Source organism: Oncorhynchus clarkii, chromosome 9 (assembly GCF_045791955.1).
Source record: "Oncorhynchus clarkii lewisi isolate Uvic-CL-2024 chromosome 9, UVic_Ocla_1.0, whole genome shotgun sequence".
Lineage (NCBI taxonomy): Eukaryota > Metazoa > Chordata > Actinopteri > Salmoniformes > Salmonidae > Oncorhynchus > Oncorhynchus clarkii.
The window spans coordinates 25,356,153-25,372,311 of NC_092155.1; the positions used below are offsets into that span (position 1 = coordinate 25,356,153).

General features: G+C 42.2%; 1 protein-coding gene across 7 annotated transcripts in view; it reads right to left on the bottom strand.

The window, feature by feature from the left end:
- LOC139416121 (protein phosphatase 3 catalytic subunit alpha-like) overlaps positions 1 to 16,159 on the bottom strand; it is a 111,479-nt gene that overhangs the window by 22,377 nt on the left and 72,943 nt on the right. For 4 of the 7 annotated variants that reach the window (XM_071164428.1, XM_071164430.1, XM_071164425.1 and 1 more), the window contains exons 9-11: positions 10,528 to 10,653; positions 6,771 to 6,842; positions 321 to 347 (exon numbers count right to left, since the gene is read on the bottom strand). In XM_071164428.1, coding sequence (XP_071020529.1) covers positions 321 to 347; positions 6,771 to 6,842; positions 10,528 to 10,653 — 225 coding nt within the window. The remainder of the gene's footprint in view (positions 1 to 320; positions 348 to 6,770; positions 6,843 to 10,527; positions 10,654 to 16,159) is intronic. The other 3 variants (XM_071164429.1, XM_071164427.1, XM_071164424.1) reach the window with 1 other exon arrangement.

Sequence of the window (16,159 nt, forward strand, 5' to 3'; positions counted from 1 at the left end):
GCTGTTTAACACGCAAAACTATACCTCTCTGTAAAAAAAAAACGGTATAGTGTCAACATTCTGAGTGAAACTACAGCACAGTTTATCTGCGATTGATTGAATTGGGGTGTATGTGAGTCATTTTTTTAAAATTAGATCAATACATTTGACATTTTGACTGATCAATATCAACATCCGTAACCAAACTGAGCATAAATGTTACAACACATTTATGTATTGTGTTAGTCATTTGGTTCCCAAAGTGCATGTGCCTGAGCAAGCACCACCAAAAAAAGAAAAAAAAGTATATTGGCACACGACAGTAGAGCTGAGGGTTGTACCTTTCTTGGGGGCATATATTAGATGTCCTTCTCAAGAACACCCCCAGAAGAGAAAAGAAAAGATGACAGATCAGTGGATGGACGGCTGAAGAATTACAGAAAAAGCGAATGAGAAGGACAATGAGGAGGAAGAGGTGGAGAGGAGAGAGAAAAGAGGCAGCATAAAGAAAAGAAATGGATTATTTAAACAAAACTCTGGAAGGACAGAAAAGAAGGAGGACACATTAAATGAGGTTACCAAAGGTGTGAAATAATCACAGCACCGGGGAGAAAGAGAGAAGGCGAGAAATGAAAGAGAGGCAGAATGAGAGTGAGACAGAGATGAAGAGAAAGAGGGATAAATGAGAGAGAGACAGAATGAGAGTGAGACAGAGATGAAGAGAAAGAGGGATAAATGAGAGAGAGACAGAATGAGAGTGAGACAGAGATGAAGAGAAAGAGGGATAAATGAGAGAGAGACAGAATGAGAGTGAGACAGAGATGAAGAGAAAGAGGGATAAATGAGAGAGAGACAGAATGAGAGTGAGACAGAGATGAAGAGAAAGAGGGATAAATGAGAGAGAGACAGAATGAGAGTGAGACAGAGATGAAGAGAAAGAGGGATAAATGAGAGAGAGACAGAATGAGAGTGAGACAGAGATGAAGAGAAAGAGGGATAAATGAGAGAGAGACAGAATGAGAGTGAGACAGAGATGAAGAGAAAGAGGGATAAATGAGAGAGAGACAGAATGAGAGTGAGACAGAGATGAAGAGAAAGAGGGATAAATGAGAGAGAGACAGAATGAGAGTGAGACAGAGATGAAGAGAAAGAGGGATAAATGAGAGAGAGACAGAATGAGAGTGAGACAGAGATGAAGAGAAAGAGGGATAAATGAGAGAGAGACAGAATGAGAGTGAGACAGAGATGAAGAGAAAGAGGGATAAATGAGAGAGAGACAGAATGAGAGTGAGACAGAGATGAAGAGAAAGAGGGATAAATGAGAGAGAGACAGAATGAGAGTGAGACAGAGATGAAGAGAAAGAGGGATAAATGAGAGAGAGACAGAATGAGAGTGAGACAGAGATGAAGAGAAAGAGGGATAAATGAGAGAGAGACAGAATGAGAGTGAGACAGAGATGAAGAGAAAGAGGGATAAATGAGAGAGAGACAGAATGAGAGTGAGACAGAGATGAAGAGAAAGAGGGATAAATGAGAGAGAGACAGAATGAGAGTGAGACAGAGATGAAGAGAAAGAGGGATAAATGAGAGAGAGACAGAATGAGAGTGAGACAGAGATGAAGAGAAAGAGGGATAAATGAGAGAGCGACAGAATGAGAGTGAGACAGAGATGAAGAGAAAGAGGGATAAATGAGAGAGCGACAGAATGAGAGTGAGACAGAGATGAAGAGAAAGAGGGATAAATGAGAGAGAGACAGAATGAGAGTGAGACAGAGATGAAGAGAAAGAGGGATAAATGAGAGAGAGACAGAATGAGAGTGAGACAGAGATGAAGAGAAAGAGGGATAAATGAGAGAGAGACAGAATGAGAGTGAGACAGAGATGAAGAGAAAGAGGGATAAATGAGAGAGAGACAGAATGAGAGTGAGACAGAGATGAAGAGAAAGAGGGATAAATGAGAGAGAGACAGAATGAGAGTGAGACAGAGATGAAGAGAAAGAGGGATAAATGAGAGAGAGACAGAATGAGAGTGAGACAGAGATGAAGAGAAAGAGGGATAAATGAGAGAGAGACAGAATGAGAGTGAGACAGAGATGAAGAGAAAGAGGGATAAATGAGAGAGAGACAGAATGAGAGTGAGACAGAGATGAAGAGAAAGAGGGATAAATGAGAGAGAGACAGAATGAGAGTGAGACAGAGATGAAGAGAAAGAGGGATAAATGAGAGAGAGACAGAATGAGAGTGAGACAGAGATGAAGAGAAAGAGGGATAAATGAGAGAGAGACAGAATGAGAGTGAGACAGAGATGAAGAGAAAGAGGGATAAATGAAAGAGCGGCAGAATGAGAGTGAGACAGAGATGAAGAGAAAGAGGGATACATGAGAGAGAGACAGAATGAGAGTGAGACAGAGATGAAGAGAAAGAGGGATAAATGAAAGAGCGGCAGAATGAGAGTGAGACAGAGATGAAGAGAAAGAGGGATAAATGAGAGAGAGACAGAATGAGAGTGAGACAGAGATGAAGAGAAAGAGGGATAAATGAAAGAGCGGCAGAATGAGAGTGAGACAGAGATGAAGAGAAAGAGGGATAAATGAAAGAGCGGCAGAATGAGAGTGAGACAGAGATGAAGAGAAAGAGGGATAAATGAGAGAGAGACAGAATGAGAGTGAGACAGAGATGAAGAGAAAGAGGGATAAATGAGAGAGAGACAGAATGAGAGTGAGACAGAGATGAAGAGAAAGAGGGATAAATGAGAGAGAGACAGAATGAGAGTGAGACAGAGATGAAGAGAAAGAGGGATAAATGAGAGAGAGACAGAATGAGAGTGAGACAGAGATGAAGAGAAAGAGGGATAAATGAAAGAGCGGCAGAATGAGAGTGAGACAGAGATGAAGAGAAAGAGGGATAAATGAGAGAGCGGCAGAATGAGAGTGAGACAGAGATGAAGAGAAAGAGGGATAAATGAAAGAGCGGCAGAATGAGAGTGAGACAGAGATGAAGAGAAAGAGGGATAAATGAGAGAGAGACAGAATGAGAGTGAGACAGAGATGAAGAGAAAGAGGGATAAATGAGAGAGAGACAGAATGAGAGTGAGACAGAGATGAAGAGAAAGAGGGATAAATGAGAGAGAGACAGAATGAGAGTGAGACAGAGATGAAGAGAAAGAGGGATAAATGAGAGAGAGACAGAATGAGAGTGAGACAGAGATGAAGAGAAAGAGGGATAAATGAGAGAGAGACAGAATGAGAGTGAGACAGAGATGAAGAGAAAGAGGGATAAATGAGAGAGAGACAGAATGAGAGTGAGACAGAGATGAAGAGAAAGAGGGATAAATGAGAGAGAGACAGAATGAGAGTGAGACAGAGATGAAGAGAAAGAGGGATAAATGAGAGTGAGACAGAGATGAAGAGAAAGAGGGATAAATGAGAGAGAGACAGAGATGAAGAGAAAGAGGGATAAATGAGAGTGAGACAGAGATGAAGAGAAAGAGGGATAAATGAGAGAGAGACAGAGATGAAGAGAAAGAGGGATAAATGAGCGAGAGACAGAATGAGAGTGAGACAGAGATGAAGAGAAAGAGGGATAAATGAGAGAGAGACAGAATGAGAGTGAGACAGAGATGAAGAGAAAGAGGGATAAATGAGAGAGAGACAGAATGAGAGTGAGACAGAGATGAAGAGAAAGAGGGATAAATGAGAGAGAGACAGAATGAGAGTGAGACAGAGATGAAGAGAAAGAGGGATAAATGAGAGAGAGACAGAATGAGAGTGAGACAGAGATGAAGAGAAAGAGGGATAAATGAGAGAGAGACAGAATGAGAGTGAGACAGAGATGAAGAGAAAGAGGGATAAATGAGAGAGAGACAGAATGAGAGTGAGACAGAGATGAAGAGAAAGAGGGATAAATGAGAGAGAGACAGAATGAGAGTGAGACAGAGATGAAGAGAAAGAGGGATAAATGAGAGAGAGACAGAATGAGAGTGAGACAGAGATGAAGAGAAAGAGGGATAAATGAGAGTGAGACAGAGAAGAAGAGAAAGAGGGATAAATGAGAGAGCGACAGAATGAGAGTGAGACAGAGATGAAGAGAAAGAGGGATAAATGAGAGAGAGACAGAATGAGAGTGAGACAGAGATGAAGAGAAAGAGGGATAAATGAGAGAGAGACAGAATGAGAGTGAGACAGAGATGAAGAGAAAGAGGGATAAATGAGAGAGAGACAGAATGAGAGTGAGACAGAGATGAAGAGAAAGAGGGATAAATGAGAGAGAGACAGAATGAGAGTGAGACAGAGATGAAGAGAAAGAGGGATAAATGAGAGAGAGACAGAATGAGAGTGAGACAGAGATGAAGAGAAAGAGGGATAAATGAGAGAGAGACAGAATGAGAGTGAGACAGAGATGAAGAGAAAGAGGGATAAATGAGAGAGAGACAGAATGAGAGTGAGACAGAGATGAAGAGAAAGAGGGATAAATGAGAGAGAGACAGAATGAGAGTGAGACAGAGATGAAGAGAAAGAGGGATAAATGAGAGAGAGACAGAATGAGAGTGAGACAGAGATGAAGAGAAAGAGGGATAAATGAGAGAGAGACAGAATGAGAGTGAGACAGAGATGAAGAGAAAGAGGGATAAATGAGAGAGAGACAGAATGAGAGTGAGACAGAGATGAAGAGAAAGAGGGATAAATGAGAGAGAGACAGAATGAGAGTGAGACAGAGATGAAGAGAAAGAGGGATAAATGAGAGAGAGACAGAATGAGAGTGAGACAGAGATGAAGAGAAAGAGGGATAAATGAGAGAGAGACAGAATGAGAGTGAGACAGAGATGAAGAGAAAGAGGGATAAATGAGAGAGAGACAGAATGAGAGTGAGACAGAGATGAAGAGAAAGAGGGATAAATGAGAGTGAGACAGAGATGAAGAGAAAGAGGGATAAATGAGAGAGAGACAGAATGAGAGAGAGACAGAGATGAAGAGAAAGAGGGATAAATGAGAGTGAGACAGAGATGAAGAGAAAGAGGGATAAATTAAAGAGAGACAGAATGAGAGTGAGACAGAGATGAAGAGAAAGAGGGATAAATGAGAGAGAGACAGAATGAGAGTGAGACAGAGATGAAGAGAAAGAGGGATAAATGAGAGAGCGACAGAGATGAAGAGAAAGAGGGATAAATGAGAGAGCGACAGAGATGAAGAGAAAGAGGGATAAATGAGAGAGAGACAGAATGAGAGTGAGACAGAGATGAAGAGAAAGAGGGATAAATGAGAGAGAGACAGAATGAGAGTGAGACAGAGATGAAGAGAAAGAGGGATAAATGAGAGAGCGACAGAGATGAAGAGAAAGAGGGATAAATGAGAGAGCGACAGAGATGAAGAGAAAGAGGGATAAATGAGAGAGAGACAGAGATGAAGAGAAAGAGGGATAAATGAGAGAGAGACAGAGATGAAGAGAAAGAGGGATAAATGAGAGAGAGACAGAGATGAAGAGAAAGAGGGATAAATGAGAGAGAGACAGAGATGAAGAGAAAGAGGGATAAATGAGAGAGAGACAGAGATGAAGAGAAAGAGGGATAAATGAGAGAGCGACAGAAGAGAAACAGAAATACACAATGCAGAGAACATGAACACAATGGATATTAAACTACTGAAGAAAGCCATTTAAGACAATAAAATTAGGAAATGATGAGATGTTAGCGACTAAGTCGCCGAGGTTGTAAGTGACGAAGGAGTGTCTGTCAACTAGTAACGTTAGGGTCAAGGGTTAGAATCCATGTTCTACACCACACCACTTCCGGCCATACAGGAACAGGATATGACCTAAGCATTCCTTCCCCCTCACTATAGAGTTATGGTGACGTGTGTGACTTGGAGTATCTAAAGGGCTTTTCTAGGAATGGGTGTTCCAAACCATCTCTACCTAGAGAATGCCTCTGGCCATTATGTTGTACAATGGAGCCTACTAGTGTTAAATGGAACCCAATTGAATGAGCTGTAAGATAAGGAATGAATGGAATGAGAAATCAGGAGGCATTGAATACCAGGAACACAGTGTGTTCCACCCATAGATACGCAACCTGAATAGAATTGTGGCACGTGTTGACTTTTGTAACAAACTGTGTTACATAGTAGCTAATAGCTACCATTAGGATAAAAAGGCGTGCAAATCCATGCGAGCATCTTGCACTGTCATGTTCTACTGCGGATCCAAAGAAAGCAAATGTAAAATGTATACTTGTGGAGCTGATGAATGTTCCATCGGTCGAGGCTGCCCTCTAGTGGAAGTCTAGTCAAACACAGAGAGACACAACCCCATAATGATCTTGGTCCCTCCATGCCCAATTCCCCACAGTCGCTCCCTTCCACTCATTTACTTCCCCATATTCATTTCACCATCCCAAGGGTCATGTCATTAGCAATGTCATGTCATTGGCAAATCCATTTGCATGCTTATCAATGGTCGAGAGTGGAGCTGAGAAAGTGGAGCACCTGCATGTAAAAAGGAGGAAGGGAATTGGGTGTGTCTAAAGTGTCGTGGCAACGAGGGCACACCATCCTGTGAACCAGAAATGCAACTTTGGTTTTATAAGTGGGGGGGGGGGGCATAACTTGTTTTTTATTTTTGTTATCCAGTCCGATAAACACTCCAAACAGTCTCCCCGACCGCTTGGAGGCGTCCGCATGGTCCTAAAGCCTCACCGTTGCCTCGTTTTGTATCACATTCCAATGATATAACTGGAGGGGGAGAAAAAAAATGTAATTTCAGTGAATGTTGCTCCCCTGCTGTGAACATAGACTTACCATCGATCTCCTCGTCAGTCGTCAACTCATCATTGGAGCAGATGCTTAACACGTTGACCAGCATCTCAGTGACTGCAGAGAGCGAGAGAGAGAGAGAGAGTTCTCAGCAAAAAAAACAAATTGTTTTTCTACCCAAACACAGAACAGCAGACCGCATACACACTACACATGTTAATAAACCAGCATGTTCATCAGAAAAACAGAGGGAAAGTATTGCATGATTTGTTGATTTTAATCATGTTTTTGATTCCATTTGGCATGATGGATTACATTGCATTTGTAAAGTATTCAGACCCCTTGACTTTTTCCACATTTTGTTACGTTACAGCCTTATTCTAAAATTGATTAAATAGCTTTTTTTTGTCATCAATCTACACACAATACTCCATAATGACAAAGCAAAAACAGGTTTTTAGAAGGTTTTGCAAGTTTTTTACAAATAAAACCCCCATAAATATCACATTTACATAAGTATTCAGACCCTTTACTCAGTACTTTGTTGAAGCACCTTTGGCAACGAATACAGCCTCGAGTCTTCTTGGGTATGATGCTACAGGCTTGGCACACCTGTATTTGGGGAGTTTCTCCCATTCTTCTCTGCAGATCCTCTCAAGCTTTGTCAGGTTGGATGGGGGGCGTCGCTGCACAGCTATTTTCAGCTCTCCAGAGATGTTTGATAGGGTTCACGTTCGGGCTCTGGCTGGGCAACTCAAGGACATTCAGAGACTTGTCTCGAAGCCACTTCTGCATTGTCTTGTCTGTGTGCTTATGATCGTTGTCCTGTTGGATGGTGAACCTTTGCCCAGTCTGAGGTCCTGAGCGCTCTGGAGCAGGTTTTCATCAAGGATCGCTCTGTACTTTGCTCCATTCATCTTTTCCTTGATCCTGATTAGTCTCTCAGTCCCTGCCTCTGAAAAACATCCCCACAGCATGATGCTGCCACCATCATGCTTCACCGTAGGGATGGTGCCAGGTTTCCTCCAGATGTGACGCTTGTCCAAAGAGTTCCATCTTGGTTTCATCAGACCAGAAAATCTAGAGAATCTTTTTCTCATGGTCTGAGAGTCTTTAGGTGCCTTTTGGCAAACTCCAAGTGTTCTGTCATGTGCCTTTTAATGAGGACCATCATCAAAAAACCAAGCTCAGGTACACTGTCAACAGCGGGACCTTATATAAACAGGTGTGTGCCTTTCCAAATCATGTCCAATCAATTGAATTGTCCAATCAATTGAATCTCAATGATGATCATTGGGAACAGAATGTACCTGAGCTCAATTTGAAGTCTCATAGCAAAGGGTCTGAATACTTATGTAAATAAGGTATTTCTTCTTTTATTTTTAATACATTTGCTAAAATGTTTTTAAAAACTGTTTCGCTTGTCATTATGGGGTATTGTGTGTAGATTGATGAAAGCAATTATATTGAATCCATTTTAGAATAGGGCTATAACGTAACAAAACGTGGAGAAAGTCAAGGGGTCTGATTACTTTCCAAATGCACCTTCTTTTTTTGCTGTGGTATCATTTTAGTATTGTTTTGATATCGAGAATCGTGATGGTATCGAGTTTGTGATGCTAAACCTGGTATCAGTATTGGCATCGTGACAATACTGACACTGAGTAACTAAATCTGTACGAGTAAGCAGTGATGCTTATTATTATTGTTTTTATTGTTGTTATTGTTGCAGTGATTATTTTTCCAAATGGTAATGGTATAGGGGTAGTAGGGGTAGTAGGGGTAATGGTTGTAGTTTAATGGTGGTAGTGGTAGTGGTGGTAGTAGGGGTAATGGTAGTAGTTTAATGGTGGTGATGGTAGTGGTGGTAGTAGGGGTAATGGTAGTAGTTTAATGGTGGTAGTGGTAGTGGTGGTAGTGGTGGAAGTAGGGGTAATGGTAGTAGTTTAATGGTGGTGGTAGTAGGGGTAGTAGGGGTAATGGTAATAGTTTAATGGTGGTAGTGGTAGTTGTGGTAGTAGGGGTAATGGTAGTAGTGGTAGTGGTGGTAGTAGGAACAATGGTAGTAGTTTAATGGTGGTGGTGGTAGTGGTGGTAGTAGGGGTAATGGTAGTAGTTTAATGGTGGTGGTGGTAGTAGTGGTAGTAGGGGTAATGGTAGTAGTTTAATGGTGGTAGTGGTGGTAGTAGGGGTAATGGTAGTAGTTTAATGGTGGTGGTGGTAGTGGTGGTAGTAGTTGTAGTAATGATGATGGTCGTGATAGTAGTAATATAGTGGTGATGATAATAGTAGTAATAGTCTTAGTAGGTAGTAGGTTGAAATATTGGTGGTAGTAATGATAGATAGTAATGGTAATAGTAGGGATAGTAGTGGTATTGGTGTAAATAATAGAGGTGGTGGTAGCATTCATTTGAGCAGTAATAGGGAATACCTAGTTAGTTGCACAAGTGAATGCATTCAACCCAAATATGTCTTTTGCATTTAACCCAACCCCTCTTAATCAGAGATGCGAGGGGCTTAATCGACTTCATAGGCGCCCGGGATCAGTTGTCGTTGGGTGTTAACTGCCTTGCTCAAAGGCATAATGGACCATTTTTTCACCTTGCCAGCTCTGGGATTCAAACCAGTGACCTTTCCATTACTGGCCCAAAGCTCTTAACCGCTAGGCTATCTGCCGTTATTTGACATGTGTAGCATATTACTGTCCTCATTATTTATCCTATGTTTGTTTTACTGTCCACTGTTGTCATTCTATTGTTGTTATTCTTCTTCTTCAGTTATTATTACTATCTTATTTCATTATTATTTACAATTGTATTTATTTTCCATAAAACATTTGTATGCATTGACAATGTGTATGCAATGTTTCTCACGCCAATAAAGCAATTTGAATTTGAATATGAGAGAGAGAGAGGGGGGGAGGGATGGATGGATGGATGGAGAGAGAGGAAGGGAGGGGGAGAGAGAAAGAGAGAGAGAGAGAAGATGGAAGAGAGGGAGGGAGGGAGAGAGGGAGAGGGAGAGGGAGAGGGAGAGGGAGAGGGAGAGGGAGAGGGAGAGAGAGAGAGAGGGAGAATGAGAGAGAGACAACCCTACGGCATTAAGCTGAATGACATTTGATGTGATAATTTGGTCCCGCTTTATTTGAAGTTTATCTTATAAAGACTTCATAACACATTCATATAGGTGTCATAAGCGCTGCATAAATGGGTCACAAATCATATATAACCGTGTTTCATGCTCTATAAACGATCAATGTGAACAACTAAATTTATGCTTATGTCACACAGTTATGCCACATTATGAATCTTTAAAGAGCATGATAAACGGTTATAGATGATTTGTGAAGCATCTATGTTGTGCTTATGAAGCCTATGTAAAGGCTTTATGAAGCCTTCATAAGAAGAACTTCAAATAAAACAGGACCGATAATTGTTTTGGACACATCTCATTTGATATTTTTGGTTGATACTGTAGGTTAGGCATGACTACAGCCACACATAACACTGGGCGTGATAATTGGTCATCTCAACTGTTATTTCTGGTTGTTGTATTGTTAGGCATGACTATATCCACATATACCGATGCATGTGACTGCATTTGAGTACTAATAACAGCCACAACAACAGTTCCCTAAATGTATTCTGCCATCATATGCATGAATGAAATGAACTTGAACTGGAGGCATTGTGTGTGTGTGTGTGTGTGTGTGTGTGTGTGTGTGTGTGTGTGTGTGTGTGTGTGTGTGTATGTGTGTGTGTGTGTGTGTGTGTGTGTGTGTGTGTGTGTGTGTCTCGTTCACCTTTCTCCCCAACAAAGGGCAGGGACCAGGTGAAGACGTCCATGAAGTTGGGCAGCCAGTAGGGGTGAGGGGAGCAGTTGAACTGCCTGATGTTCATCACGTTGTTCTCATACTTCAGCACTGCAGCTATAAGGAACAGACAAAACACAAGTTAGATTGACTTAAATATTTACTTCAGTCATTTAAGTTTCATTACTCAAAAAAACATATATTTTTGTAAGTATGAATTCAGGGACAGGAAACACTCTGTAGGTTGCAGACAGAAATATAATGAATAGAGCTGACATGATGACCTGTTCTATGTGTCAGATAATCATTTATGTTCTACACAATACATTTATTTCTGTAAAGTTATATCCTCCTTAATCTCGGGTTAACCCAGACCTAAAATCCCTTTAGGTCAGATGCTCTACACTCTGTCACACCCTGATCTGTTTCACCTGTCTTTGTGTTTGTCTCCACCCCCCTCCAGGTGTTGCCCATCTTCCCCATTATCCCCAAGGTATTTATACCTGTGTTCTCTGTTTGTCTGTTGCCAGTTCATCTTGTCTCGTCAAGCCTACCAGCGTTTTCCCCGTACTCCTGTTTTACTCTAGTTCCTGTTTTTCTAGTTCCCGGTTTTGACCATTCTGCCTGACCTGACCCTGACCCTGACCCTGCCTGCCGTTCTGTACCTTTTGGACTCTGTTCTGGATTACTGACCTCTGCCTGCCCTTGACCTGTCGTTTGCCTGCCCCCCTGTTTTTGTAATAAACCATTGATATTTCAAAACTGTCTGCATCTGGGTCTTCTCCTGAGCCGTGATACCCTCTCTTCGCAACTTACAGGCAAGTGTATGGGCCAAATGTCCCCTCACCTTCTGAAAGATGCTAAAACATGCAAAATCATGATTTGTCCAAATGACCGGTGATAAAATCTGCGCAAAATCAGAACAAAATTACTCGTTAGCCTTTGGATCCCACAGTCTGTTGACAGATGCTACGGTACCGTTTATGTTTACATAGTCTGTCCATGAGAGATTACATCCTCCTGAACAGCCTCATGGAGAGAGGGGGTGTGTATGAGACATCTGACAATTAAACGCATCCAGGTATAATGCATTAGAACTTGCTTTAGAACAAGGCTTATGGTATGTCATGTCTCTCTGTGCATAGTTTCCAAACTGGCTGTTAGTTTGTCCGGATCATTATGAGATTATTACAAGACATTATAATGGGGAAATACTGTACATGTTCATGACAAGTCTGACAATGCATTATAACTGCATCATAATGAATTATACCTGCATGCATTAAGTATAGTGTTAACCCAATTTCTATTGTAACACATTGATCAAATCACTGGTGTACAAATTCATTATGAATGCATTTAGAGTGCCTTCTATTCTAAAACATCCATATTGTGTAATATAAAACCGTCCATAAAACCGTAAATCCATCTCATAAAACCCCCCGAAAGCTGTCAATTCTATACCACGAGGGACGTTCTACCTAGCAATTAAAACAGCGTTATTAAGTGAAAATATAAAGTCAGTCTGCATTGTGTGCCTGTTCTACACGGCTGGCCCTTTAAACCCATCCTCTGCGCTTCCAGAAAAAGGAGCGCCGAGCACACCCCCATTCTCATCGATGGGGCTGTAGTGGAGCAGGTTAAGAGTTTCAAGTTCCTTATTGTCCACATCACCAGCAAACTATCATGGTCCAAACACACCAAGACAGTCACCTATTCCCCCTCAGGAGACTGAAAAGATGTGGCATGGGTCCTCAGATCCTCAGTTCTAAAATTGCACCATCGAGAGCATCTTGACTGGTTGCATCACTGCCTGGTATGGAATCGGCTCGGCCTCCAACCGCAAGGCGCAACAGGGGGTACGGCCCAGTACATCACTGGGGCCAAGCTTCCTGCCATTCAGGACCTTTTTTCCCGGCGGTGTCAGAGGAAGGCCCTAAAGACTCCAGCCACCCTAGTTATAGACTGTTCTCTCTGCTACCGCACGGCAAGCGGTACCGGAGCACCAAGTCTAGGTCCAAAACAGCTTCTACCCCCAAGCCATAAGACTACTGAACAACTAATTAAATGGCTACCCAGACTATTTGCATTGACCCCCTCCCCCTTTTTTTATATACTGCTGCTACTCACTGTTTATTATCTATGCACAGTCACTGTATATAGCCTCGTTATTGTTATTTTATTGTTGCTCTTTTATTTTTTACTTCAGTTTATTTTGTAAATATTTTTCTTAACTCTTGTTTTTCTTAACTGCATTGTTGGTTAAGGGCTTGTAAGTAAGAATTTCACGGTAAGGTGCATGTGACAAATACAATTTGATTGGATTTGATTTCAATGCTATGTCACATTGATTCCAAGCCCCCACCACAACAGTCCCAACATCATTTACAGGGATTTATACATGAATAAAACCAGGAAAAACAACTCGCTCAGCATATGGGCTTGATGGACTGATCGCCTCCATTCCTTAGTGAGAAAACATACATTTCTGACAATGGATGGATGGAGGGAGAGGGTGAAAGGAGAGAGCGAGAGAAAGGGAGAGAGATCATTGGAGAGGTAAGCTGGGGGGATACAGAGACAGAGAGACAGATCGGAGATCCCTATTGGCATGTTGATAGGAAAAGTTGAGGCAGAGACATTTTGAGAACCACAGCAAATCTACTTGTAAGATCCACGTGAGATAAAACAAGGGACATAGTTTATTGGGGAACCGGGAGGAGTGCTTTGGTTGACCACATTATCCACAGTATGCAAAACCGCTCCAGAGGTCCATAAGAATGTGCATACACCAAGCTTTTTCTGTGCCAACATGCATGAAAAGGCTGAATTCTCCGGGAGGCAATTGCAACGTCCCAAAAATGGGATCAGAAACCGAGGACGTATCTATAACAAGTTGAAACCTTAGACTGTTTACGAGAGAAACACATATTGTATAATCACGAACAAACAAATCCAACAGTTGTTTGTATTATGAAAAATCGACATATTCTTATGGACGTTTTAGAATGATTATGAAAAAGAAAACATGTCAAAATACATGATGACATGTATGACTTCACAAACTATATGACATTTTGCTACATTGGCTCACATGGCGGTTCCACTAGGATCTGACCTAGACCTGAGCCAATGACCTTTTCCAGATTCAGCAGCGGGCTGATTTTCTCTTAGTCGGATGGTTCGGGGGCTGGAACATAATTACAAATCATTTGTAGACTGCAATTTGACCGCAAGGAGCAGAAAGAGATATAATGTTTGACTGAAACGTAATCACATCAAACCTTGCGTACATTTGTATACGACCACGTCTGTGTCTCTATTATCCATGGGAATACTTGGGAACAGATTTCATACATTAAAATCACTCGGAGCTGATTTCCTGGTGTTTACAAGTCTTATGTCCAACAATGACAATTACTAAATTGACTTGAAAACTTGGGGGGGCCAAATAAAACCATTTGGGGAACCCTGAACTAGTCTGTCTAAATAAGTCAAAGTGTGTTATCACATTGCAACAGGCCAGGGAACCACACAGACAGACACTGTTGCCTCATCCCCTTTATACAGCCCTCTGCTCTCCCTCCCACCTCCACCCCCAACACCCAGCCAATGTGGCCCGATTCGGAGGGGGGGGGGGGGGAAGCTGACACCGAGGTTGGGCCCCGGTGGGGGACTTTCCTGCGTCTCTTGGCGGGGTTTGAGAATAGCAAGTCATCAAACGCGGCATGCCAGCCATCTGCATGTCATGAGTCTGTACAGCTACAGATAGACAGACTAACATTCACTGGGCTTGGTGAGGGGTGGGGTTGCGTGGTAGTGGCGAGACAGCGGTGAGACGAGCGGGTGTTGGAGCAAGTAAGTGGTGCAGCCCTCAGTATCAACAGCCATTGTTATGAGCTACTGTGCCTTCTCGTAGATACACACACAAACTCTGAAAGCACAAATCCACCTCTGGAGCGTTTCCACTGCTCCAGAGTCCAATGGCGATTAACTTTACACCACTCCAGCCAACGCTTGGCATTGGTGATCTTGGCATGGTGATCTTCCATGGCTGCTCGGCCGTGATAACCCACTTCATGAAGCTCCCGACGAACAGTTCTTGTGCTGACATTGCTTCCAGAGGCAGTTTGGAATTCCGTAGTGAGTGTCGCAGCCGAGGACAGGCGATTTTTACTCCCTACGTGCTTCAGGACTCGGCGGTCCTGTTCTGTGAGCTTGTGTGGCCTACCACTTCGCGACTGAGCCGTTGTTGCTCCCGGACATTTCCACTTCACAATAACAGCACTTACAGTTGACCAGGGCAGCTCTAGCAAGGCAGAAATTTGAAAAAATGACTTGTTGGAAAGGTGGTATCCTTGGATGGTGCCACGTTGAAAGTCACTGAGCTCTTCAATATGGGCCATTGTACTGCCAATGTTTGTCTATGGAGATTGCTGGGCTGTGTGCTCGATTTTATACACCTGTCAGCAACGTGTGCGGCTGAAATAGCTGAATCCACTCATTTGAATGGCTGTCCACATAGATTGGTATATATAGTGTATCTACGCAGTTAGTGGTATATAAATATACTTTTCCCTCTTACGTCATTACCAGCCATTCTACATGGCTCAAAATCAAATCAAATTTTATTGGTCACATACAAATATTTAGCAGATGTTATTGCAGGTGTAGCAAAATGCTTGTGTTCCTAGCTCCCAACAATGTAGTAGAATCTAACAATTCACAACAACACACACGAATCTAAAGTAAAATAACAGAATTAAGAAATACATCAATATTAGGAAGAGCAATGTCGGAGTGGCATTGACTAAAATACAGTAGAATAGAATACAGTATATACATATGAGAGGAGTAAAGCATTGTGTAAACATTATTAAAGTGACTAGGGTTCCATTATTAAAGTGGCCAATGATTCCATTATGTATATAGGGCAGCAGCCTCTAAGGTGCAGGGTTGAGTAACCGGGTGGTAGCCGGCTAATAGATAGAAGATAGATAGAAGATGGAGAAAAAGTAGAGTAGGGCAGTCTGACAGACAGACACTGGAGGAAGCATTAAGCTCAGTTGGTTGTTGTTTGCAACACCAGCATTCTGGATTTGATTCCTGAAGGGACCATATTTTTATAACTTATGTTGCTAGCTATCTTGCTTTTAATAAATTAATAAAACACTCACAAACGACGATATACATTTTCAAACTAATTTAAGTCTGGTTGCAGTTCCTCAGACAACCACCGGGCATCTCTGTTGCTCTAATAACGCTAACTACTACTGTAGTGCTTCTTGGGGGAAGACCAGACCATCCGTGGGGTTGCTCTAACAGGAAAACCCACTAATACGGTAATGGCGACGCCCGCCTGTCTGCCCTCTCATACATTATTCACAGACGAGTGCCTGCCGAGAAGGGTTTTCCTCCCTTCTTAACGAGGACGGCTCTCTGATCCCCTCTGTCTGGAGGGACGAGGGGTGGAAGTTTGAGAGTTCCTTCCTCTGGCTTAATGCTTCCTCCACTGTCTGTCTGACAAGCGGACTGCCCTACTCTGCTTTTCTCCATCTTCTATCTAACTTTCTCTGTATTCCACTCATATAACAGCTGTAGACAGGAAATAGAGGGAAATTGG